General features: G+C 34.7%; 1 protein-coding gene across 2 annotated transcripts in view; it reads left to right on the top strand.

Annotated features, from left to right (window-relative positions):
- The window catches only part of VPS50 (VPS50 subunit of EARP/GARPII complex), a 142,189-nt gene that overhangs the window by 21,150 nt on the left and 94,273 nt on the right, over positions 1-26,766 (top strand). For both annotated transcript variants that reach the window (XR_013829809.1, XM_079931759.1), the window contains exons 4-12: positions 2,069-2,140; positions 4,304-4,357; positions 5,166-5,236; positions 6,006-6,123; positions 6,207-6,242; positions 7,399-7,481; positions 19,777-19,819; positions 21,221-21,319; positions 22,968-23,108. Coding sequence is in view for 1 of the 2 variants with exons in the window: in XM_079931759.1 (XP_079787885.1) it covers positions 2,069-2,140; positions 4,304-4,357; positions 5,166-5,236; positions 6,006-6,123; positions 6,207-6,242; positions 7,399-7,481; positions 19,777-19,819; positions 21,221-21,319; positions 22,968-23,108 (717 nt within the window). In the remaining variant the exon portion in view is untranslated. The remainder of the gene's footprint in view (positions 1-2,068; positions 2,141-4,303; positions 4,358-5,165; positions 5,237-6,005; positions 6,124-6,206; positions 6,243-7,398; positions 7,482-19,776; positions 19,820-21,220; positions 21,320-22,967; positions 23,109-26,766) is intronic.

Below are 26,766 nucleotides of genomic sequence, written 5' to 3'. Positions count from 1 at the left end.
GCGGCTGCTTCCCACTAGCTATCTGTTTTACATGTAATAGTGTATATATGTCAGTGCCACTCTCTCACTGCGTCCCAGCTTACCCTTCCCCCTCCCTGTGTCCTCAAGTCTATTCTCTACGTCTGTGTCTTTATTCCTGTCCTGCCCTTAGGTTCCTTAGAACCTTTTTTTTTTTTAGATTCCATATATATGTGTTAGTATACAGTATTTGTTTTTCTCTTTCTGATTTCACTCTGTACGACAGACTCTAGGTCTATCCACCTCACTACAAATAACTCAATTTCATTTCTTTTTATGGCTGAGTAATATTCCATTATATATATGTGCCACAACTTCTTTATCCATTCATCTGTTGATGGACACTTAGGTTGCTTCCATGTCCTGGCTATTGTAAATAGTGCTGCAATGAGCATTGTGGTACATGTCATTTTAAAAATTTATTTATTTATTTTTGCTGTGTTGGGTCTTTGTTTCTGTGCGAGGGCTTTCTCTAGTTGTGGCAAGTGGGGGCCACTCTACATCGTGGTGCACGGGCCTCTCACTATCGCGACCTCTCCTGTTGTGGAGCGCAGGCTCAGTAGTTGTGGCTCACGGGCCTAGTTGCTCTGTGGCATGTGGGATCCTCCCAGACCAGGGCTCAAACCCATGTCCCCTGCCTTAGCAGGCAGATTCTCAACCACTGCACCACCAGGGAAGCCCAACATGTCACTTTTTGAATTATGGTTTTCTCAGGGTATATGCCCCGTAGTGGGATTGCTGGGGCGTATGACTTCAGACTATACTACAAAGGTACAGTAATCAAGATAGTATTGTACTGGCACAAAAACAGAAATACAGATAAATGGAACAGGATAGAAAGCCCAGAGATAAACCCACGCACGTATGGTCACATTGTCTTTGATAAAGGAGGCAAGAATATACAATGGAGAAAAGACAGCTTCTTCAATAAATGGTGCTGGGAAAACTGGACAGGTACATGTAAAAGTATGAGATTAGATCACTCCCTAACACCATATACAAAAATAATCTCAAAATGGATTAAAGACCTAAATGTAAGTCCAGACACTATAAAACTCTTAGAGGAAAACATAGGCAGAACACTCTATGACATAAATCACAGCAAGATCCTTTCTGACCCACCTCCTAGGGAAATGGAAATAAAAGCAAAAATAAACGAATGGGACCTTAGGAAACTTCAAAGCTTTTGCACAGCAAAGGAAACCATAAACAAGACGAAAAGACAATCCTCAGAATTGGAGAAAATATTTGCAAATGAAGCAACTGACAAAGGATTAATCTCCAAAATTTATAAGCAGCTCATGCAGCTTAATATCATAATTGTTTGTAACATTGGCATTTTACATTTATTAGAACTGCAAAAAAAAAGAATAGTAAAATTCGTGTTTTAGATGAAACTAATTGCAGTATGCATATGTACTTCATATTGCAGTACATGCAGAGTTAGTACCCAACGTATTCTGAAATTTCATCATCAGTTGACTGAGACTTGAAGTTTAACTTGGGAGTTTCCCATCTACACAATGGAATGCATTTTTGTTAGTTTCCATACTATCCTCCAGCGTATGTATAATCCAGAATGTACTCCAACAACTGTCACTATCACACTGTAGTGCTTAGTTACCATTCATAGTATTTCAGAGGGGAAATATGTTTTGAGTTCTGGACGAGTAGGGATATATGGTGGCTGGTAGAGTGGGGGATAAGGGTTAGGACTTTCTCACATTCTCCTGTTGCAGGTTGTGGAAGCAGTGTTTCCCAGCTCGGGGGCCGGAGTCCCGGTGGTAGTGGGGATTCCAGGAGTTTGGAGGTGGCAGCAGTGGAGATAGCAGGGCTGGGTGAGGGATGGAACTTGAGTAGCAGGGGATTGGGTAACAGAGATATAGGCTTTTGTGTCTGGAGTCTAGTGGGGAGGTGGGGAGGATGGGAGGAGTGGGATGTGACACCGTTTTGTATGTGCAGGTTGTAGTTCCTAAGTCAGGTGTGCAGGTAAATGAAACCAAATTAAACAATTGATTTTTTACTCTTTATTTATGGATTTTTTTTTTAGAAGCTCCCTCCTGTTCTCAATTTGCAAGACTTAGAGGAGTACAGAGACAAATTAAAACAACAGCAAGCTGCAGTAAGTAAAAAACACATTTTTGACAAAACTGTAAATGAAACACAACAGAGAGGTGTAACGTTTGCAGGTTTTATTGTTTAACTAATATACTAACATTTTAAACAAACCTTATTATTTAACATGACTTTGACTCAAATGATGCATTTATACTTATTCAAATTTATTGTCTATTCAGTTTCCCTCACATTACCTTGATAGATGTGCTTCTAGAACTTGGAGTTCTTTCTCTGGAATCCTAAACGTGATCAAAGAATTTTGAACTTTTTTTTCCGATTACTAAGTACCTTTTTAGATTACTCCTTGTCATGCATGCATGACTTTCCTACCCATAGTTTTATGATGGAGCTTTCTTATCTCAGAATAAAGGCTCCCACTTCTAGTTGAAATAGGTCCAAAGAGATTACAGGGTTAAGATTCATTAAATCTGAATTGCTGTCACTATTTAATCGTGTGATGTTGGGCAAGTCACTTAACCTTGCTAAATCTCTTGTTTCATCTGTGAAGTAATGGGTTGGGTTGGGCCTGCATTTTCTCTAATGCCGTAAAATTCTGTGATTTTGTATTTTCCTTGTGTTAGGCTGAATTCCTTTTATAAAACTCAGACTGTACTGTAGAAGATTAAGTAATGGTAGTAAGTGGTCTTGTTAATTTTTTAATACCGAAAGAGCAACTGTAATAAATTTAGCCATTTTAATTTAAGGTATGATCTTTAACAATACATCTGACAAATAAAGGAGGATATACTTCTCTTTCTTTCGTGTTACACCCAGATGTCTCAGTGGGTGCTTGGATCTCCCTGGGGGTAGCAGCATTGGTGTGGGGAAGGGCCTTGAGCACTAGAGGGTTGTGTGGTAAAAATATGTTGTTGTTTTTGGAGAATTAGAGTTCAGTGGTTGGTGGCACCTTTTGCCTTCTCCTGGTTTCAGCATATTTAAATATGTACTCCTCCATCTCTGTACTTTATGTGGTAGTATTCTTTTGGGGATGAACCCCACCACAAGGGCTGTGTAGCACAGTGGCCTTTGGAATTTAATCAACCTGGCCTTGAATCCTGACCTTGCAGCTTACTAACTGTGGGTGAATTACTGCTATGTTTAAGATTACTCATCGGGAAAATGAAGCATGTAACCCATTTCAGTAGATTGTCATAAGTACTAATTGAGATAATGTAGGAAAAGCAGTCAGTATACTGCCTAGCACAGTGTAGACTAACAATAACTACATGGTCTATCTAAAACAAAAAAAATGAAAAACCCATAACTCAAAAAAAAAAAAAGGCAATGACCCAAATAAATAAATAAATAAAGTGATAACAATCCCCAATTTGGTAAAATTAGGTGGGTTTCTGTCTGTGTACATCTATACACATTCATATCTATACAAATCTATACAAATTCATAGCAGATTAAGAAAACATGAAAGAACGCAATCTTTGAATGTATGTGTAGTGTTTTGTTCTCAATTGGCTTGGGGAAGGGGATACAGTTGTGTTTCTTGAGCAGATGTTCACTAAATACCATTGGTGTGCCATGCTTCATGCTGGACGTGGTACCTCTGTAGTGTATTCCTACAGGGGCCCCTGAAATTGTGAAATAAGAGCCTCATGTTCAAAATCATTATAATTCTAACTCGCATATGTTACCGTTTTTCATGGAACTGACCAAGAAACCTTAGATATCTTCAGAGCGCTCCAGAAAACACGCTTCCTGTTTTTCAGAAGTAGTGGACCAAACTGCTGTTTGTCTTCTTACGCGGTACAAAGGATTTAAAGGGTGTTCTGTTTCCCAGATAGAATTTCCATAAATTCAGTAGATTAAACATTTATTTATCTTAACAAGTCTATCTTTTTTAAAGCAAATCCTGTACCCTTAAAAATGGTTATACTTTTGTGCATGTTAGTTAAAGCAGATACTCATGTTATTAACAATAATAATGACCACATATTGAGTTTCTATTAAGGACCAAGTACTGTGCTACATGCTATATCTCTTGTACTAATTTCATAGCCAAAGAAATGTACGTGGCCAATGCATGCCAGTATTTGCTGTAGAAGTTATTAGGAAGACCTATGGAATATTCTTGCTAAAATTTTAAATGTAGAATGTAATAGGAAGCATGAGGCTTTTTCTTTTATTTCCTTTGTTTGATTGCATGTTCTTATAGGTCTCTAAAAAAGTAGCAGATTTAATCCTTGAAAAACAGCCTGCTTATGTAAAGGTAGGATAACATTTGTTATTTTTAATAGTAAAATATTAAAAATGTTTGAGTGACTTATACTTGGAACTTGAAATATTTTAATTTATTCTTTTGTCTATAGTTTATAGCAGCATATTAACTCTATTTGGGTTGTGTATATGTATGTTTTTTTTCTCTCATTTGGGGAATTTACCAAACTGCAAGAAGTGGAAGAGTTTTTATATTTGATTCTAAAGTAATCTATTTGGTTTTCCTAACTTGAAGAGCCAATGAAAATTGCTTCAGTGCACTTTGTAACTCATAGATCATTAATAATGACTGCTCAGTCTGCCTTTAAAATAAGATAAAATTGGAACTGTCTAGCTGAATCTGCCCTTTCATCAGAAAATAAGAGACTTCAAAATCCATTGAAATATCTTAACAGTGCTCAAATGAAGACATTCATTGTCAAAGCACCTTAGCAAACAAATCATATTTGTCATATCCTTAATTACCTCATGAAGTTCTGTTGGATAGAAACATTTAAACGGATATATTATTAGTGTTTATTTACGCCCGTCTAAAGAGGTTGGGTCTAGATTTCCTTATAAACAATACTGCCTAAATATTTTGTTACATGCCATTGTGAAAATCAATTGAAAGTGGTTATTTAAAATAATTTTGTGGAAAAATATACCAACAATGTTCAAGTTCAGGTATTTTTGTTGCTACTTTGTTTTCCAAGCAGGCTTTTCTTTGAAGCCCACTAAAGTTTTTGTTAGAGAACCATACCAATAAGAAAGAAAAATAAAATGCCTCAAACAGTAACCTACACCTAATCTTTCCATAGGAACTTGAAAGAGTTACCTCATTACAGACAGGTCTTCAGTTAGCTGCTGTTATCTGCACAAATGGGAGGAGGTATTGCATTTGATGATACTTTGTTCAAGCTGAGTAACATTTAAGAGAAACTCTGAAACTGTCATGGAAAATTGATTTTTTTATGATGATTGCGGTTTATAGAATGCCATTCATTAACTGAACATATATAATGGTCTAAAAACTGCACTAAGAAGGTCTGTGAGAAATGTCTTTAAATCTTGTTATGGATTAAAAATATTGTTTTTGTGTTGCTTAAATCCGTGCTTCTCAAACTGTCTTTGGTGAAGAACCAGTTTTCTTTTTTTTTTTCTTTTTTAATTTCCAACTTGTTACAGACTATTGTTTTTGTAAAATGCAATAAAAACAAATTTCTAGGAAAATGAATTTAAAAAGACCCAACCAAACACATATAAAATAGTCTCATTTTTTCTATTATCAGATTCATCAAGCATAAAATTATTGTGTTAACTTTTGCTCTGTGTGTTTAAAAATTTTTTTATTATTGGATTCATCAAGCATAAAATTGTTTTGTCAACTTTTCTTCTACATGTTTTTAAATGCTTATTCTTAATTTCTGTACTTTTGTGGTAGATCAGTAACAGTTTGAAGATTGGTATCAGACCACCCACCATGCTTCAAGTAATGCTGGTTTAGTTTGAGCCGTTGAATAAATTTGTCAAATAGTGCTCACAGTCCCCAAATTTAAGAGCAATTCAGGATACTATCTCATTAATTGCCTAATTGTTCTGTGTGGATAGTGTTCTTATTATACTAGAAAAACTTAACTATTTATTTTTCACTTTTACAGACACCTGAATATTGCAAAGGAAGGTTTTACTCAAGCTAGTTTAGGCCTTCTTGCAAATCAAAGGAAACGTCAGTTGCTGATTGGACTTCTGAAATCTCTGAGAACTATAAAAACATTGGTATATACAGGTTACTTTTTAAAAGTTAAAGCTTAATTTTATGGTTGAAACAGATTTCACCTTTTGATTTATGTTCTTTTCAGCAAAGAACAGATGTCCGCTTAAGTGAAATGCTGGAGGTAAGTTTACAAGGCTTGGAAATTTGGTGATCCTAATAATATTAAATAGAGAATTATTGTGAAAAAAATTCAGATGTGCATTTTTCTCAAATTGGTATATGGTATGAAGAGCATTTTTAGACATGTAAAGGAACTTGCTGTAGTGCATCTTCTTCTATTGATATAATATACTTCATTTAGAAAAAATTATTGGGGGAAATGTTCAGTTTGTAGCAATGTGGGAGTGTTAACTTCAGTATCTTTTGATTATATCTGCGCCCAAATAGCAATGAAATTATCTTTTGTGTCTAACATAAAGTAGTGATTTGAGGAGTATGTCATAGATTAGTTATGTTTGGTGTCTCATATATTAATTGATTTTCTGAGTGAGCTATCTGTTTTCTGTTTGATGCTTTCTTAGCATTGTCTGTATACTTCCGCTATAAGTTTCACCAAAGCCTAATGTATTACGTGTTTCCCCATAATACTCGAGCACCTTTGGGTAGGTACTTTGTCATCATCTCAGCATCCCCTGTGGTTTGAATTGCCTTTGTTGAATTTAGATATGAACTTCAGGAACTTTTTTTAATGATTTTCTGTATAATCACTGTATTACTTCTAAACTATTACCACTAAAACTAGGGTTTGAGAAGTGAAAAATTCATTTGCCATTAAATTACTGTTTAGGAATATTTGGGGCCATTAATGAATATTTCACTTTTTTCCAAATTTATTTGTTTAAGAATATTTATGGATTTATGATAGAACTGTTGAATGTTGATTACAAGTAGAATGCATACTGATTTGGAACATTTTCTATAAACATTACTGAAAGAAGAATGTTAACAGTTAAAGAACTCCTTCCCTCTGAAGCAGCTTGTACTTCTTTGTAGGCTTTATCTACATGTCATGGTCTCAGAGGGCTATTACTGTGTTTTTAAGGGAACAGCATATTTTTTTCATGGATACATTTTAGGCCTGGAGGTAGTTGCTTTGTTATATTTTACTATTTTGGTGTATTTTACTATTTATCTGTTGTTGGTATTATGATCCTTATTTGAGAGGAATTAAAATTTTCTGGTGCTGTAACTTTGGATAGAGTATGAACAGAGATTTTTCTTTTTCAGAAGCTTTAAGAAAAATGTTTCCAGCCTAATGACTTCTGTTGTTGATTCAGGAGGAAGACTATCCAGGAGCTATTCAGCTGTGCCTGGAATGTCAGAAAGCTGCTAGCACTTTTAAACATTACAGTTGCATAAGGTAAGGTGATGTAAAATTTTTAAAGCTGACTTTATTGTCAGTTTTTATATAGGAGTTGTGTAACATACTATGGTAATAAACACTGAATATTAATATTAAGTGCTATGTTCTAGTTTAGCCTTCTTATTTGTAAATGAGCAGCACAGTAAAATTATAAATAAAAATTCTTAAGGTTTGAAAGATCAGATACTTTCTAATCCTGTTTCTTGTCACCTCATTGAAACTCTTTTTTTCATATTTTTTCCAATCTTATTGATTTCATTTTTATGGAGTAGTAGAGAATAAATTCATCTGTTCATGTCTCCATTGCAGCTCTTGAGAATTCTTCCTCCTTAACTATGCCCAGATTACAAATATTGAGAGTTCTGTTGCAGTTTGCTTTTCAGATCCAGATGGTTCAATTGTTGGCTCATCATGATAAGAATTCTTTTGGAAAATTTAAAGTGATTTCACTTTATGTAGGAGTCATCTTTGTAATATTTAAGTGATTATGTATTTAATGTATTATATCTTCTGTTTATTTATAAAATGTACAATGTAAAAATAGCTGCTGCATCCTCTGCTCTTAGTTCTAACTTTATTAATGGATTTTGGTCTGCTTAAAATGAAGGTTTTGCATTAGTTGTGACAGTACCTTGAGGAATTTCTAATCCTCAAGTGTAATTTCCGCCATTCCTCTAAAAGCATCAAAAATAAATATAGAATCTAGGGAAAATAGTGAGCTTGCCAAGGAAACCCAGTTTCAAATTAAATTCATACTTAGCCTAGAATGAGTCCCTTAGCCTCCCCTGTATGGAGAATCTGGCACTCAATGAGCAGGATGCACTGATATTGTAGATGTTGATTGCTAGTATCTGAAAAAATAAAAGGATTATGAAAGGACAAAACATTAATACAGCTTTGGATTAAATTTTTTCTTTTAATATACTCTCACATCATAGGTCTGTGCTGGGTATAGAATAACTAGGTATTTTCCCCCTAGAGATGATATTTTTTTTTCTTTAGGATTATGTATATTGAAGCGACCACTTTTTATTTGATTAAGAAGTGCATAGTTGGGTAGTACCAGTAATATTTTTATTTTATCCATTTTGATAATGATTAACTTTCACTATTAAAAACTTGATTATGTCATTTATACTTACTAAGTTGGGTGAATAAGCTCTAATATGTTGAATATATTTGAAAATTTCTAGCAAGGCCTTCTGGCTCCTGAAGAAGCATAGCACTCATTTAGTTCATTTCGTGGTGGTAAATCTGTTAGAATGAGAAAAGCTTATTTATGATTGGCTCAAAATACTTCAGGCAGTTATGTATTTACTGAGCGTTTATTATATGCTAGGTGGTTTGTTTTGGAATTGGCTGTATAGTGATGAACCACATATAATGTAATCAGTATAATCCATGGTTTTCTAGAGTGCTTAGTCTATCAAGATGGATTTGGATTGAAGTAGGCCCAGGTGGAATGGGGCTTTATAGAGAAGGAAGTTGAGCATACGGTGGAAGCATTGGGATCTAATTTTCCTTAGGGGGTCAGGACTAAGGAGGACCTGAAGGAGGTGCAGGAGGGATTAGCTAAACCAAGGTATGAGGTGTTGTAGATACGAGATTACGGGTATCATGATGAAGTCTTTGTTGCAGAGATGCCAAGCAAAATGAGGACGAAAATATCTATAGCATTTATAGCAACAAAGAAATCAGAGTTGACCTTGTTAGGGACAGATTTGGTTGAAGTGTAAGTGTAGGATGAGGAAATTTTATATGGAGGAGAGATGTGGAATTGAGAAGGAGCAACCTGAATATTTGAAAATCAATGAGAAAGAGTGAGAGGTTAAAAATAAGACAGAACGTAATAATAAAGCTTCGTAGGGATTATTGGAGAGATTGACTTCGAAAAAGTCACCATTCTATTATAATAGGAAAGAATGAGTTTGGAAATTTGTTGGCAGGAGATTGAGGGTGCAGGTGACATGTTGACACTTCATTTTTTCCATTAATTAAAATTTTTGTTTTAGGTTTGTTAAAGTAAATATCTTACTTGGTGAGAGTTAACTATAAAAAACTGAAAGAAATCCTTATTTGGGCTTTTTCAAGTTAGCGTGAAGTGGCTTCTAAGCACTTTTTCATTTTTATGTATATAGTGATATGTGGAGGAGTTATCTGACCTGATAAAAAGTTTTGATCAGAAAGATCTGTAATGATGATTTAAATTAATCATTGTTTTATTTTAGATAATACGGTATATAAGCAGCATGCTATGTTTACATATATGAGTCATACATGCAGTAATAAGAAAAGTTTGTCTTATATTCTGAAAATAGGTAAAAATACATGCACAGATACATTAAAATGTCCTAAGGAATTCATTGTAGTGGGATTTTATCTTAGACTTCCCGGAAATCTGTTACAGTTGTGTTTTTAACTTGGTGATTTAGTGACAACATCAGGGTGGCTCCGAAAGCAGAGCTGTTAGTTGGAAATGCTTGGTGGTGATGATAGGCCCTCCACCAGCAATTCTCCCCCACATAGAGCAGTGTTTCCTTTGCCTGCCACCATTCACCTTCTCCCTTCACCTCTTATTTCACCCGTTAGCTCCTAGTTGGGAGAACGTAGGTTTGTTCACTTCTTGTAGATAATGTGATATAGGAAATAGAAATAGAATTAGTTGATATGTGGCACAGATTGAGTCCCCAAAAATGAAAGGAATTTTATTCTAATTTCCTTTTATTTTTGTCTTTATTAATTAGATGCCCCTTTCTTATTCTATGCATTTATTTTTGTTTTGCTCTTTTTCCTCTGGTCTGCTGAATACAATCAGTATTGAACCTGTTCTTGAGCTCTTTCATTGAGTCTGTTCACACATAATTCACCAACACTTTAAACATTCTTTTAATTTACCTGGGTCTGTGGAATTTAGCAAAGGCAAGATTCAATCTTTGCTTGGACCTGAGTGCATCAGGGTGAAAAGTCATTTGACACTCTGGTAATCATAGGAATAGTTATTTCCAACTGAATTCACACTCTTACTTTCTTTAACATTTAAATGTATTTTTATTCCTGTTGATGGTTAGAGAATCAAGAAATATATTCTTTTTTAGAAATGTCCTTTAAGAGAATCATTCCATGATTCTGAGTGTTTCTGAATTCTTGTGTGGTGTTTGTTTTTCTGTTTTTCTGTTGCAGGCAAAGTCATATGTACAGTGTATCTACTCATGCACTTCTTAATTTTTCTTTAGTAGATTATATGTTCCTCTTTTCTTTCCTAGTCACATTGCTCCTTTATTGGAAATAAAGTACTTGGTAGAAGGCAGAGACTCTGTGGTCTTAGGAGTAGATTACATGGAACAACTGAGGGTTGACTCTTATGATTCTGAAAATAGAAAAAAAGAGAATTCACAAAATTTTCTTCTGCATAAAGAGGCATTGACTGTTTACCTAGTAAGTCTCAGGTTATATGACTATGTAGTTTAATATGTGAAGTACCAAGCAATTTGGTATACCCAGTTAATTGAAAAATGAAAGAAAACTGGTAGCTCTTCAATACCTGTGTCTTCCTTGAGATGTGCTGTGTTTCAGCATCTTTAGTAAAAGATACTGTAACACCAGTTTTGTTCACTTTGATAACTGACAGGGTCCATTTTTACATTATTTGACATTTCTTGAGTTGATTGACAGAGTTATATAGTTGGGATTTACTGGGAATAAGAATCAGTGTGTTTATGTTAAAATACGTCTGAATGAAGCATTTAATTTCTTTATCACTTGACATTTATCTAAATTAGTTTCAAGAAAAGTTATTAAAAGTCAGAACTTCTTTATTTTTTAAAATTTCATTTGAAAGAAACTACTGGAATGTACCTGAGAGCATGCTGGATTATGCTCTGAAAAGTTTGTATACCAACTGAACTAGTTTGTTGTATACTACATTTTAACATACACAGATGGATTTAATTTCTCATAATCTTTAAAATATCCTTTTATTTTTTTCTCTGAAGATGATCTTGGCAGTTGAAAGAAAATTGCAGGTTTTAGAACTTTAAATCACAGAATAATGAGCACAGCTTTTAGGTACAAATACAGCAGTACTCGGGACTATTCTTCCCCTGTTGCCCTTGATTTCATCTTAGCAAGCAGTGCCTGCTCTCTTTCTCTAGACTCAGGCAGGGGGAGTGCAGGAACCTTACCTGGAGCAGTGTTGAGCAGTGAGTGTTTGTGCAGGATCACCAGGCCTGCTTAGCTACACCCATATGTAGATCTGAAGTCCCTGTTGCTTGATTGGCTTGGGCTGAGTTATTGATACCATGTTATTTGGACACTACCTGCATTCCTTATGTTTTATCTTAACTTCTTTTCCTCTGGCTTCCTCCCCCACACAGTGCCATTTAAAATTAAAGTGAAATCTACACCAAATATAATACTTGAACAAAACGTCTTAAAAGGTAAAGGCTTTTCTTTCTGCCCACCCATCATTCCCTTTCCTACTACCTAGTATAAACTGTTTTTACAGCTTATTAATTTTTTTCCTAATAGATTTCACTGTAATTTAACTACATGAGAATATCTTTTTCCTGATTTATCACTGTAGATAGTTGTTGATGCTCTGACTGTTTACTCCCCATAATAAAAATCAATAAGAGATAGGTGTTTGGTATACATTTTCCTTCTATTTGCTTCTCCATCTTCGAAGTTTTGTTAGTGAAACTCTTATTTTTACTTGGTCAAGTTTATAATGTTTATATTCTTTTCACAACTATAATTTGTGCGTTTTCCAACCGGTTACTTCTAAAAAAACTAACCTAATAGAAATCATATTTACTATATTATGTTTATTTAAATATTATTATCTGCAGAACTGAGTGATTGGACTTATAAAAAAGGAAAAATAATCCTTTGTCTCTGAACGAAAATCAAAATCCATTAGTGTCTTTCTATTTCTGTTGAACATTTTTCACCTTTTTGGTATGACTCGGCTGCTATCATTTCTTTGTAATATTCCTTTTTTGTGTATTTCTTTGTCCTGTGTTATAGTTACCTCTCTGAAAATTATTTTTTTTGATATGGGATACATGGGTGTAAGTGTTCAGATTTTGAAATGACCTTAATTTAGTCCATACACAATTGAAAGAAAAATTATTTTTTTCCTTAGAAAATGGAAGGCATTGCTCAGCTGTCTATTCCAGCCTTCTGTTTTGTAGGACAAAGTCAGATGCTACTCCCATTCCATTCCACCATAAATAGTGTCTTTCCTTTAGAATTTTTAGGATTTTTTTTCTACTTGAAGTTATAAATTTTCACCTGTCTAGAAAAGTCCTGTGTCACTCTTCACTCCTAGATGATGAGACAAGAATGAAGTATTATTTAATGCTTAACTGCATGAGATGTTATGTTACTTGTTATACCAAGAACTCTTGAAATTTATTTCTCTAGGAATTTGTAATAACAGGCAGTTAAGAGGCAGACTGTGGGATAATATGCCAGTTAACAGCACAGAGTGCATAAACAGAAGCCATCAGAGATGATCAAGCTGTGAATGGCTCACTTCCCAAACCCCAGCAGGAATGGGAAATACTGACATTTATAGGAGTGGGAGTAGAAGCTAGGCACCATTAGCTAAGGCAGCACTGACTATACAGTAATTCTAAATTATATTTTAATAAGGTTTTCTCACTAAAGCTTTATTTTTCAGCTTTTAAATATTGAATCATGATGATGGTGATAATGATGATGGTATAATAATACTTAAAAAATTTTGGCCTTTACTATGTGTCAAGCACTGTACTTGTCATTTTCCTTACTTTTTCTTATTTAACATTAACAAAATATTCCTCAGAGGTGTTGTTGTTGTCTCTCTTTTATAGATGAGGATGTCGATGCTCTATAAAATAAGTGGCAAAGCCAGGATTTAAACTTAGATCTGTTGGGTTGCAGAGCTTGTTGTTCTTAAACCACAACTATGCTAGACTGTCTACCAGTGTGATAGCTGTTATGTGTGGTGGGACTCATGGCTAATAGGCCAATTTATATTATTCTGCTCCAGTATCTGAGTTATATTCTTACTAGAGTTAATTGTATTTTTCCTAAAAGATATTTCTGCCAGTTGTGTTTGTTACTGTATTTATGTTGTTTAAGTAAATAAACTGAGATGAAACACAATTTTTGAAAGTAAGTTGAATGCATTGTAAAAACAGAACATATTGTTAAAAATAAATTTCCTTTTGAATTTTTTGTAGATGAAACAACTCATAAAAAATTGGGGCATATAAGGTAGCAGTGTGATCTGACATTTGGATTGTTTTGCATTTGTTTTTAAGCTCCTGCTTCACTTTTGAGAAACTGAAACTTGAAATTACAGACAACTTACTAGTCATTTGGCTCATATGAGACTAAGAATTTAAAACTCCAGTCAAATGAAAAGATAAGACCTTGGCTCGAAATCAGAAATGGGTGAATGAAGTACATTTATACAATTTTAGTTAAAATATTCAGTACACATAAATATTCTTGTTTTAACTTTGACCAATTGACCAACGAAAACGTCTTCTGCTGAGCTCTAGCACAGGGTTGGCAGAGCGCCTTTGTCTTTAAAGGGCCAGATAATAAATATATTAAGCTTTGTAGGCCATAGGTCTTGGTTGCAAGTCTTCGGCTCTGCCCTTGAAGACCAAGAGCTGCCTTAGATGATATGTAAACAAATACATATGGCTGTGTTTCAATAAAACTTTATTTAGAAACATAGCCGGTTGGTTAGATTTGGTTCCTCAGCCTGACATCTGCTCTGGAATTACAATTCATAAAGTTTGGAGATGTTGTGAACATTTTTAGTGTCCTTAGTAATGGACTCTAGGCTTTCTCTGTGGTGAATGATAGTGTTCTGGGTTAGATCAGGGATTTCTGAACAGTGTATTTTACTTACGTGTATTTCAGAAGTTTTAGCACTCTACTGAACCATATATAAAGATGTAGTAATTGGGTAACTGGTGTTCAGCATATAATGGAATCTTGATACTTTAGAGCTAGAAGCAACCTTTTAGATCCAGCCCACTTTTGCATAGGAAACTGATGCCCAGAGTTATTAAGAGACTTGTCTTAAATCACATGGCTTAATAACAGAACAGGGAAAGATCATTAAGAGGCTAATTACTTTCATACTATCTTGTCTTTCAGCAAGTCAACTTTGTACAAAATTTTGATTTATATGCATTTTGCAAGTGTGTGTCCAGATCAGTTATTTAAAAGAAAACTTTTAATTATTTATGGATATGTTATCTTTCATATTTTCTATAGTGATTATAAAAATGCCACCCCAGGGGCTTACCTGGTGGCGCAGTGGTTGAGAGTCCACCTGCCGATGCAGGGAACGTGGGTTTGTGCCCCGGTCCGGGAGGATCCCACATGCCGCAGAGCGGCTAGGCCCGTGAGCCATGGCCACTGAGCCTGCGTGTCCGGAGCCTGTGCTCCGCAACGGGAGAGGCCACAACAGTGAGAGGCCCGTGTACCACAAAAAAAAAAAAAAGCCACCCCAAAATTGTTTGATTCATTCCATTCACTTGCAGATAGCCTTTAATAGCTTTTAGCCTTTCATCTTACAACTGGTAATTTTTTTGACTGTAATGTAGCTTTTATTTATCCAAATGTTTATGAATAGGTCCTTTTTACATACTTTGATTAATTGACTGAAATAACTGGAATTCAGGTTTCTAAATGATGGCTAAGGGTTTCTTTAAAGGCTGTACATTTAATATGTCCACTCGTTAATCACATTTTTACATATGTATCTTTAATTAGTAGCAAACTGTTGTCAAACTACAGTTGTAGATTTTGAGAGCATTTTTAATAAGACCAAAATGTTTGATTTATAAATTTTATATTTAAAAATTTCTGCATACTATTTACATTACGATGTTTGCATTAACTCTTAATATATAGACTATAAAATCATTTTAATCATAAATAATAGAAGCAATAAAAACATCTAGATTTATAATAACATTGTAAATAAACTCTAAACCCCAGTTTTTTCAATTGTGAAGCTGAAAAACTCATTACTCTCACCTATGAATTAGTTTATATATATTCCTTTTTTCTCCAAACTCACAATATTCCCTGAGAGAATATGTTTACCAGTTCTGATATTTATTATTCTGCGTGTTCTTGCCTCTCCATATCTGTGTCTCTAGCTTCAGCCTTAGGTGAACTGAGCCCTGTGTGATAGAGGAGTGGAACCAGCTTCCGCTCTGCTTATCTCGTTTTCTTTCACTAAGGCACCTGTAGACCCAGAGTCTAGTCTGACTCTTTCTCTTCTAAAACGTTCTCCTTTTTTTTTTTATCTCTGTAGTTTTTTTTTTTTAATTGAAGTAGAAAATGGGGGCTGAAAGAATGATGGTAAATTTTTGTCTTTTTTTGTTTAAAGTGCAAATTTGACTTTGCAGATATTTATTACCTGCTCTGAGTCAGGCAGTGAGTTTAGTTAGTCCTGGGGCGTCACTGGGGAATAAGCCACAGTCTGCTCTGACAGATAGTCACAGATATTTCTTTACTATAATTCAGGGTGCTGTAAGCAGAGCATTGTGAGACTTAAGGGAACAGTCAGCAGAGGAAGACTTCTGAGAAAAGATGACATTTGGAAGATAGATGGACATTTGGGCCCAAGTGAGAAAAGGAGAATGTATTTTATAGTTATTGTGAACATTATATGCAAGAACAGAGGGTGTGAAAGTCTGGGGTTTGTTTGGGGAGTTGCACATAGTCCATATGACTAAAATACAGTTGACCCTTGAACAATGTAGGGGTGAAGGGCGCTAACCCTCAGCTCAGTCGAAAATCCATGAATAACTTATATAGTTATAAATTATACTCTGAGTCTGTGATTCTGCTTCTGAGGATTCAACCAACTGAGGATTATGTAGTACTGTAGTATTTACTATTGAAAAATATCCCCTTATAAGTCCACCAGTGCAGTTCCAATCCCTGTTGTTCAAGGGTCAACTGTATAAGCACTGAAAAGTGAATGGGAAGTTAATTTTTCATGTCAATTGTTAAGTCTTATGTGCCATGCTAATTTGGGGCTTTATCCTTGGTTTAATCGGGAGCCATCAAACATTTTAAAGTAGTGGATTAATGTGATTTTTATTTCTGCTTTACTTAGGAACTGCAAACTCAGTTGTCTTTAGGGACCAGGCAGGTAACATGTATGTGAAGCTGCCAGATGACAGCAGGAAATGGTCAGGTCTGCAGGACTGTTGGGCCTTGCCTAAAGCCTTTCACATACAAGCTATTGAAAATGATGCATCTGCCAAATCAAACAGAATGTTGACCAAATCCAGTCTGGAGTTAGACCCCTGCTCAGAGCTGTCCCTGAAAGCTTTTTGGAGTTTGTCGTACAATGTTTGGTATGCAGGTTGATGGTGTTCGTCAAATAAACAGATGTATGAGTTGAAGGGTGGGATGTGTGTGTTGTCTGCAGAGATACATTAGGAGGTTATTGAGTGATAATACTTGATTTAGAACACAAACTTGATAAAGGAGAAGCATAGGTGGATATGAGAAATACTGAGATGGTAGAATCATCAGGGTCTGATTACCAGTATATATGAAGAGAGAGAAGAATTAAAGATGACTTTGGAATTTCCAGCTTGGATTGAATGGGTGGTAGTCATATGAATCAGAAGAGAGAGAACATGGGAGAAGGAACAACTCTGGGAGTTGATACTGATTTTTTTTTTTAAATTGGGTGGAATGAGGAATTATTTAATTCTAAGTGCTAAGGTGCTATCATGGCTATCCTTTTAGAGGTATTATTTTGAAGCCTTTAGCTCTCATTCCTTTTTTTTTTATTCATTCATTTATTCTTTTTCGGACAGAAATTCTCAATCATTTTTTTAAGGAAAATCTCACTCCCGCCTACAGGTATTTCCTTAACCTATATTTATGTCTGTGGCTATTTTTCAGGCATAAATCCTGGTTAGAGACCCTAATTTTTAAAATAAGGTATTAATCCTACACTGTTGATTGTCAAATCCTGAAGATTTGTTCATTCTCAGTGTTGACTAGAGAATATAATCTTCAATTCTCAACCTTAATCAAAAGCATGCTTATGATAAATAGTATTTGTAGAAAATGGTCTTCCTTTATGTTTTTGGATGTTTATCTTTGAGACCATCAGAAACTGGGTACTTGTATTATTATTGGTTTTACTTTTCTGACAAATTGCTTTGCATTTGTGTCTGTCTCTCTCTCTATCAAACCACTTTGGTGTTATCTCCTCAGTTTGCATTAAAAGGCTCTATAAGAAGCAAAGACAAGGAGTCCATGAATCCATATTGTATAGTCTGTAAGGCTGTTACCAAGGGTGTTCCTTAGGAGATAAAATATTGCTATCCTCTTTATCAAGACTGGCAAAATTTTCTCTCTCACTTAACGCCAACAAAAGTGATTTTTTTTCTCTTTGTTTTGTTTTTTCTCTTGAGTTACTGGTGTGTTTTGATATTCTGGACACTGAATTGTGTACTCTGGGCTTCCCTATTTTGGCTGCTAGGACTTTGAGAGTCACATTTATAATCAGATGACAGTTGTAAAAAACCTTGTATAATTTTGGTGTATTAAACTACATCTTCCACTTGTTCTTACTGTTTTATTTTAGTTTTGCCTTAACCTCTTTTGTTAAAAATGTTTTCTCTAAAATTGTATTTATTTTGTTAGATACCACAGATCTTTTTTAATATTGGGATATTATAATTCAAATAATACCAGTGTTTTAAAAAACTGACCTAGGGAGAATTAAAGGGGAAAAAATCAGATTCAATCACATATTCTAAGTGTATAACTCAATATATTTTTACAAAGTGAACATAATTGTGTAATTACCTCCCAGAAACAGAAACAGAACTAGAACATTTCTAATACCCCAGAAACTTCCTTCATGCCCCATTCCAGTCATTATTTTCCCAAGGTAACCAGTGTTCTGGCTTCTGTCACTAACGTTAGTTTTGCCTGTTTTGAACTTTAAAAAGTACATACTGTATGATTCTATTTATACAAACTGACTTCTTTTTGTCCAATATTATGTTTTTGAGATTCAGGTAGTATATTTTCATTGCTATAGTATTTCATCATAAATATATCTCACTTTACCCATTTAATTGTTCACAGACAATTGAGTTGCTTCATTTTGCCTATTACAAATAATGCTGCAAGGACTGTGTATGCACTTATGAAAGATACATATCTAGGACTTCTGGGACATAGAGTATTTGTGTGTTGAGTTTTAGGTGTTAACTGTTTCCCAAAAGGTGCTATCAGTTTTCCCTTCCTCCAGGATTGAATTGCGTGTTCCTTTTGTTCTACATCCTTGCCAACATTTGTTGATGTCATTTTTAATTTTTTAAAAATATTTTTAGCCATTCCAGTCATTTGTTATAGTGTCTTATTGCAGTTTTAATTTGCATTTCCTGAATGCCTGATGGAGTACATATTTATATGTTTTATTGGCCAATGGGATATCTCCTTTGTCAGGTATCTGTTTAAGGCTTTTACCCTTTGTTTTTATTCTGTTCTGTTGTTCTGTTTATGTATCCTTATAATAAGTACCACACTTTCTTATTGCTGTAACTTTATAATAAGCCTTAACCTATTTTAGTGTATGTCTTACAGCATTGTTCTTCACAGTATTCTTGACTGGTCTTAGCCCTTTGAGTTTCCACATAAATTTTAGAAATGGCTTGTCGGTTTCTACATTAAAAACCCTTCTGGGATTTTGATTAGAATTAGAGATCGTTTTGGTGAGAACTGATATCAACAATATTGAAGGTTTTAGTCTGTTTACATGGTATATACCTCTATGTAGTTGTCATCTTTATTTTCGCTGTACTTTGTATTGTATATTTTTTATTTGATTTATTCCCAGGTATTTGGTTTTTTGAAATTGTATTTTTAAAAATTTCATTGTCTAATTCTTTGTTTCTAATATATAGGGATTAATTTTATTTTTGACATTTTACTTTTCATCTATATTAAACTTATTATCTTTAAAACTTGCTATCAGTATTTAATTCTTAAATTCTTAGTTTTATCTATAGATTCTTCAGGATTTTCTGCCCACACAATCCTGTTGCTGCTAGTGATGACTCTTCTGTTTCTTCCTTTCTAATTCTTTTCCTTTTATTTATTTTTCTTGCCTTTTTGTACTGTCTGTAGGATCAGCAGCACAACTTACTGCTCATACTATTGATCTGTGCATTTAATTATTCAGTTTGTCTCTTTTAAAGATTGACACACCTAATTCTGTTTTATTTAATAGTGAACTGAATTCAAAGCTGCAAGATACTTTAGAGCAAATTGAGGTAAGAAGAATTATATATATTAAGTTAAATGACTTTTTCTTTTCAGAGGTTTTTGAATAGCGTAGATGCATCTTATGTTTTGACTTTCATGTTATTATCAGTGTTTCTACATCACTATACTTTGTGTTTTTCATTTGGAATATCTGTGCATGGTCAAGTTAATGGTAATTTACTTGTACTCTCAATAATACTTTAGGAATTGTGGGATCTGAAAAGAGTATTTGAAAATATTACCATATCCAGCAAGATCCCTAAACTGTTAGTCATAGGTGTGTTCTCATGTAAACTATAGGCAAAATACTTAACCATGTATTAATTATTTTTTGATTATCAACTGCTACTCCTTTTTAGTTTAGTGAGTTTATTTATTTAAGAATGATTATTGGCTGATGATAACCCTCCTAAATTCCTAAACCTCATAATAATATCTCATATAATTCATCAAATATGTAGAAACTGGAAAGGAAAAGCTATGTTATTGTGAGCATAAAGCCTTTTCCTCCTACATTTATTCAGAGTTCATCTCTTTCCTCAGAATCTTTGCAAAGCAGAGTGTTCATTTAAATAAACTTAATAAGAATTATTTGGTTTCTTCTGATACTTTATTTTATTGTTTTCCTGATGAGAGTACTTAGAAAAGTTGAGGGTAGACTTTCAAATGACTTTTGTGAAAGTAGTTTTTGATCATAAATGCAATTATTTCCTAATTGTAAGAATGACAGTTTATTTGATAAACATAAATAGAACTGCTTTGAAAATCCCTTAAGTAAATAATCACGTGAAAATTTTAATGAGGACTTTCTTTCAAAGCTCAGTTTCTTTCATTCTTATAATTTTCTGTATAAGTACAGAATAATATTTATCTTAAAATGAAATCATTGAGATAGAAACCCATAAACAAAGTTGGTACAGTTAGATATGAAAGGGCAGTACCTTGAGGTATGTACTTTTAAGGTCAATGTAGTTTTCTTGAAAATTATCATTGCTTTTCAGTGATTTACAGAAGGATTGTTTTATTTTTCAGTAGTCCTACAAACTCAGTTCATATGATTGTAAGATTTTAGCAGATGCTTGAGGAAACATAGTTAAGTAAAATTAAAAACTAAAATTCCTTTAGAGACTATGATAATTATTTTGTGTCCCTTGAAACACTAGGCATGTTTTTTTAAAAAACTCATATATTAATAACATCTCAATAAACTTGAGTATAGCTGGTAATAAGAATTATAATTTATTTATATTTTTATTTAAATTTGTTTTTGACTATTAAATCCAGTGTAATAGTAAATGTGTTTAGATATTAGTTAAAAGTGAGAAATTAGTTTTACTTAATATTTTCTTCTCACTACCTTGAAAATATAATTCCTTAACCACCTCTTGCCTCCTCTTTTAATTATACAGGAACAGTTGGATGTTGCTCTGTCCAAAATCTGCAAGAATTTTGACATTAACCATTATACCAAGGTTCAACAAGCTTATCGACTTCTTGGAAAAACACAGGTTAGTTTTGAAAGGATGTTTTCTTTTTTCTTAATCAGGAATCTGTTGATCTTCATGATTGCTTAAGTTTGAATATTATTATTAATATAGAGTGCTTAAAAAGTTTCATTTAACAAAGTAAATTTTTATGTTGTATTAACAATAATAACATGATCTCATAGGCTCAGAGTGTGTGTAGTGTGATTAAAACATTACAGGGGCTTCCCTGGTGGCGCAGTGGTTGAGAGTCCGCCTGCCGATGCAGGGTACGCGGGTTCGTGCCCCGGTCCGGGAAGATCCCACATGCCGCGGAGCGGCTGGGCCCTTGAGCCGTGGCCGCTGAGCCTGTGCGTCCGGAGCCTGTGCTCCGCAACGGGAGAGACCACAACAGTGAGAGGCCCGCGTACCGCAAAAAAAAAAAAAAAAAAAAAAAAAAAATTACAGAAGTCTGTTTTAAACTATGAAGTGTTTCTCAAGTTTAATATTTTCACCATTCTATGTAGGTTTTTTAAAAAGTATATTATGATATAATTCAGTGGGAGAGAATTGTAGTCTTTTTTACCTCAACTCTTGGTCCCGAATAAGAACTTCTAAATTTGGAGCCTCATGGTTCCTAGATGAGCCATCATGACTCCCTCAAAGTGGTGTGTAAACTTTTGTGCATTGTGTACATTTGTTGTAAAACAGGTCCGTTGCATTTATCAGATTTTTCAAAGGATTCTATTATCCTCAGAATGTCCTCACTGCTCCCATGATGCATGGTTTTACATACTCTTACTTCTCAAGGGCTTCCTTGAAAAATTTGAAGTAGAGGCCACAGTTTGAAAATTAATTATATCTTCTGCAAATATAGGATTATACATTTTTCTAGAGAACATCCAAACATGATAGGTGTAAATGTTTTCTTCCCTTAAATGGTCTCTTGTCTTAGAAGGAAATTGAAGACTTTACCAAACTATTTAAACTCTATTTACATTTTATAATAAGAATAAAGAAGTTTGGTTATTTATTGTACTTTATTAGTTTTTATATCTGAAGGTATACCTAGGGAAAAATACTAGAAGGAAGACATTTGGTAATTTCGAGGGACATGTTTAAAGACCTTTGAAAATACAACTATAACTTCTGATTTCCCCGTTAGATGAATTCTTTTACTCATTAAATATTTATGGGTACCTACTATGTGCATTGCTCCAGGCACCTGGATATAGGCCCTCATGTATCTTACCTTCTAGGGAGGGAGACAAACATCAAAGAAATAAATCAGTGTAAGTGGATAGAGTGGTGCAAAGTACTGATTTATATAGGATAGTCAGGAAAGGCTTCTCGGAGAAGATGACCATTGAGTATCCTGAACAATGTAAAGGAATGATGGCAGAAGGCATCCAAAGGTGTGATTATGCATGACATGTTTGGGAAAAGGTAGGATGGGTACCAGTGATAAATACAGAGCAAAAGAGCAGTGTTCATAATTCAGGTTTATCTTTAGTGGTATGATGTTTTGGTTATTTGCAGGCTTATTTGCAAATAATCAACACTTATAATTCTGTGTATAATAGTTATTCGTGCTATAGCTAAAATTGGTAAAGATTTTTTCCTGTGTTTTTAAAATCTGTTGAAATTTATTTTAATAATATGAGATTATGTTGTATGTTTTTTCTTTCCATAGACAGCAATGGATCAACTTCATATGCACTTCACCCAAGCCATTCATAATACTGTGTTTCAAGTTGTTCTTGGTTATGTGGAACTATGTGCAGGAAACACAGATACAAAATTCCAAAAGCTGCAATATAAGGATCTCTGTACGGTATGTCATAACTTAATTATTGTTCATATCTATTTTAGTTTTTAAGTTTATATTTCATTTATTTTAGAGCCTACTATTTGAAGATGTGTTTGCAAACAGTTCCTCATAGAGAAACTGGAAGATTCAGTCACATAAAGAGTAAAGGTTGATGAGATGGTACAGATTTGTGGAGTGCGGTTGCTTCTAAATGGACTCTCTCCCCTCTTATAGCTTCTTGTACCCCTCTGTCTCAGGGTCTTAACTCTCTTCTGTGAGCATCTAGGGTGCTTTTAAGCAATCATCTTTGCTGATTTTCCTTACATACTTTGAATCAGTCTTTTCATGTGTATAAATGTTGCTTCTGTCAGCATCTGTAACCAATTTTTCTTTTTCATGCTTAAAGAAACATAGGTCTGTAGGTAATATAATCCACAGGTGCGAAGTGAACTGAGTTGGGTTCTCCTTTCGAATTGTTCTTGCTGATGGATTGATGTAGTGTGAGGGAAAGAGAATGATGAACCTCTAGGAGAATGGGGGTGCTATTTGCTTTTAAAGGAAGCCTGGTAAAGCATGAATTCTGTTTGATACTTATTAACAGAATTAGGTATGATAGGTTCTTTAATGTTGAAAGAACAGACTTAGAGGAGCTGAATAATGAGATGAAGAATATGATGCATTTTAAGGTGGCCCACTTTCTTTGGCACTATTCTTGATAAAAAATTAAGGACGTTTAGAAATTACCTCAGGCTTCTTGGAAGTATTTAAGTCAGTGCTGTTACTGGCAGACAGGGATGTGAATATCTCTTATAAGCCTAAGTAGGTTTTAATTTGTTTTATAATATTGAGTTATATTTGACCTATTTAAACCAGGTAAGATTAGGAAGAGGTTATCTCATATCAGATTTATTTATTTAGTTTGATGAAAAGATGTGGACTTTTAGTAACTGAGTTCTGTAAATTAAAGTGGTTAGCTCAGTAGAGGAAAAATGGAAGGAAGCCTTAGATGTTCAATCAGTAAGCTGATGGAAGGAAACTTAAATATGTTTTCCTGGTGAGAACACATATCAAGGATCTGGAATGGCATAACTCAGGCAAGTGAGGTGATTTGTGAAGGAGCCTTGTATTAGGATGTACAGTTCTTAATTTTTCAATATATGGCAATTGGGAATCATTTTTGCCCTAATTAAAATTAACTGATAATAATTATTGATGAAATACTGGTGTAGGAGCATATGTGGCAACCGAATGTCAGGTAAGAAAGAAACAACAGAGCCCTCAGGATATATGTGCATAGTGTTGACTGGCAGATTTTGGAAGTGAGAAGGAAGAGCCGAGGCATTTGGGCAGTTGGTTTTCTCTGTATAGTAGCAGTATTTTGAAGGAAGTCCTTAATCATAGATAAAAGTTTAAATATAACGTTAAAAATTGAAATAAGTGATTTAAAATTTTGTGTTGAAGTATAGTTGATTTAAAATTTCTGCTGCACAGAGAAGTGATTCAGTTATATGTATATATGTTCTTTTTCGTATTTTTTCCCATTGTGGTTTATCACAGGCTATTGAATATAGTTCCCTGTGCTGTACAGTAGAACCTTGTTGTTTATTTTATATATGGTAGTTTGTATCAGTTTAGCTCTTTTATTTTTATTCTTTTATTCTTTTTATTCTTTTTTAACATCTTTATTGGAGTATAATTGCTTCACAATGGTGTGTTAGTTTCTGCTGTATAACAAACTGAATCAGCTATACATATACATATATCCCCATATCTCCTCCCTCTCGAGTCTCCCTCCCACCCTCCCTATCCCACCCCTCTAGGTGGTCACAAAGCACAGAGTTGATCTACCTGTGCTATGCGGCTGCTTCCCACTAGCTATCTATTTTACATTTGGTGTGTATATATGTCCATGTCTTTTATTTTAGACAATCACTTCCCCTTCTTATATTTTTCATGGCATCCCATTTTTGAAAAGACCAGGCCCTCTGCCTTATGGAATGTGGCCACGGATCTTACTGTTGATCCCCTCTGCTCAGCACAGGGTCTGGTAATAGTAGCCTTTCTGTCCGTTTGCTGAGCACTTGACAACAGTGATAATGGTTATGAGTAATAATCACAGAAGCTAAAAAAAAAAAAAAAATTGAAATAAATGAAATAGTATACTGATCAGAGTTGATAGAGGGATAGTGTTTCTGTAAACAGGGGAACATTTTGTTTCCTTTAAATGGAAAGAGATTGGAAATGAAAAGAGATAATCATCTGCTTGTTCTTATTCACAGTATTTTATCAATTTTTTTTTAATATAAATTTATTTTTGGCTGTGTTGGGTCTTCGTTGCTGCACGTGGGCTTACTCTAGTTGCAGCGAGCGGGGGCTACTCTGTTGCGGTGTGCGGGCTTCACATTGCAGTGGCTTCTCTTGTTGCGGAGCACGGGCTCTAGGCACGCGGGCTTCAGTAGTTGTGGCTCACGGGCTCTAGAGCGTAGGCTCAGTAGTTGAGGCACATGGGCTTAGTTGCTCTGTGGCATGTGGGATCTTCCTGGACCAGGGCTTGAACCCGTGTTCCCTGCACTGGCAGGCAGATTCTTAACCACTGTGCCACCAGGGAAGCCCCACAGTATTGTTTTAAACCACTCACAGATGTCAGTCTATTACTAAATGGGCTAGAATGAAATTGAACTCCTTTTTTTTACCATCTTTTTGGACATTCCTTTACAAAGAAACCTGGGGCAAAATTAGTGTTCTGTTTTTTATTTTCTCTGGTAAACAGAGAACTTCAGCGTTCTTAAGGCCAGCAGCATACTGTCCCATTATGAAGTGTCTGCCATTTGTGTTCTGTCACCGTTGCTCTAAGTTTAAAAGTTTAGTTGACTTTGAACTTTTTGAAGTCATTTTGTAACTGAATGTACTTTCTTTACTAAACTGTAATTTCTAAGTGATTTAATTAAAGGCACAATTTTTCTTTTTATAGTTTATCTTTGTCTAGTTTCCTGTTTTTTCTTGAATGTATTGACTTAAGAGTTTTTAGATCAGTAATTTAGGCTCTTTTAAAAAATATGTACATTATCTTGAAGCACAATTAAAGGACTACTCCTTAGAAGCAAAAGTTGCAAATGAGAATTAAATCTCATTTCTGGCAAGGGCCAATGTAAAGGGGCATAGTGGTTATTTTATCTGATTAAAAAGCCTCTTTGTGATTGCGTTTATCAATACATTGATGTACCCTACATGTTCACACCAGTTTGTGGAGAGATTTAGAGACACCAAGTGGAAGCTCTTTATTTAGTGACCTTGTAGAGAAACATTTTGTAGGTTTTTTGAAAGTTTATGAAGTATGCATCGGTTTTAAAAAAAAAAAAATGTTTTTTTAACATTTTTTTTTGGCAGGCTGATGGGTTTCCCTTGGGAGCTTATTTCAAGATGTTAATTAGGATACTGTTGATTAATTTTATGATAATAGAGCTGGCTAAGCTGGCTGCAGTGTTCTCAACCATTTTTCAACTGTTAATTTCGAAATGCTTTTAATGAGTTTTGAGTTCTGGTTTTTTTTTTTTTTTTTTCTGCGGCACGCGGGCCTCTCACTGCCGTGGCCTCTCCCGTTGCGGAGCACAGGCCCCGGACGCGCAGGCTCAGTGGCCACGGCCGACGGGCCCAGCCGCTCCGCGGCACGCGGGATCCTCCT

This window comes from Stenella coeruleoalba, assembly GCF_951394435.1.
Source record: "Stenella coeruleoalba genome assembly, chromosome: 9".
In the NCBI taxonomy this organism is placed as follows: domain Eukaryota; kingdom Metazoa; phylum Chordata; class Mammalia; order Artiodactyla; family Delphinidae; genus Stenella; species Stenella coeruleoalba.
Note: the sequence above shows the minus strand (reverse complement) of the source record. Positions and strands in the feature narration are given on the sequence as shown.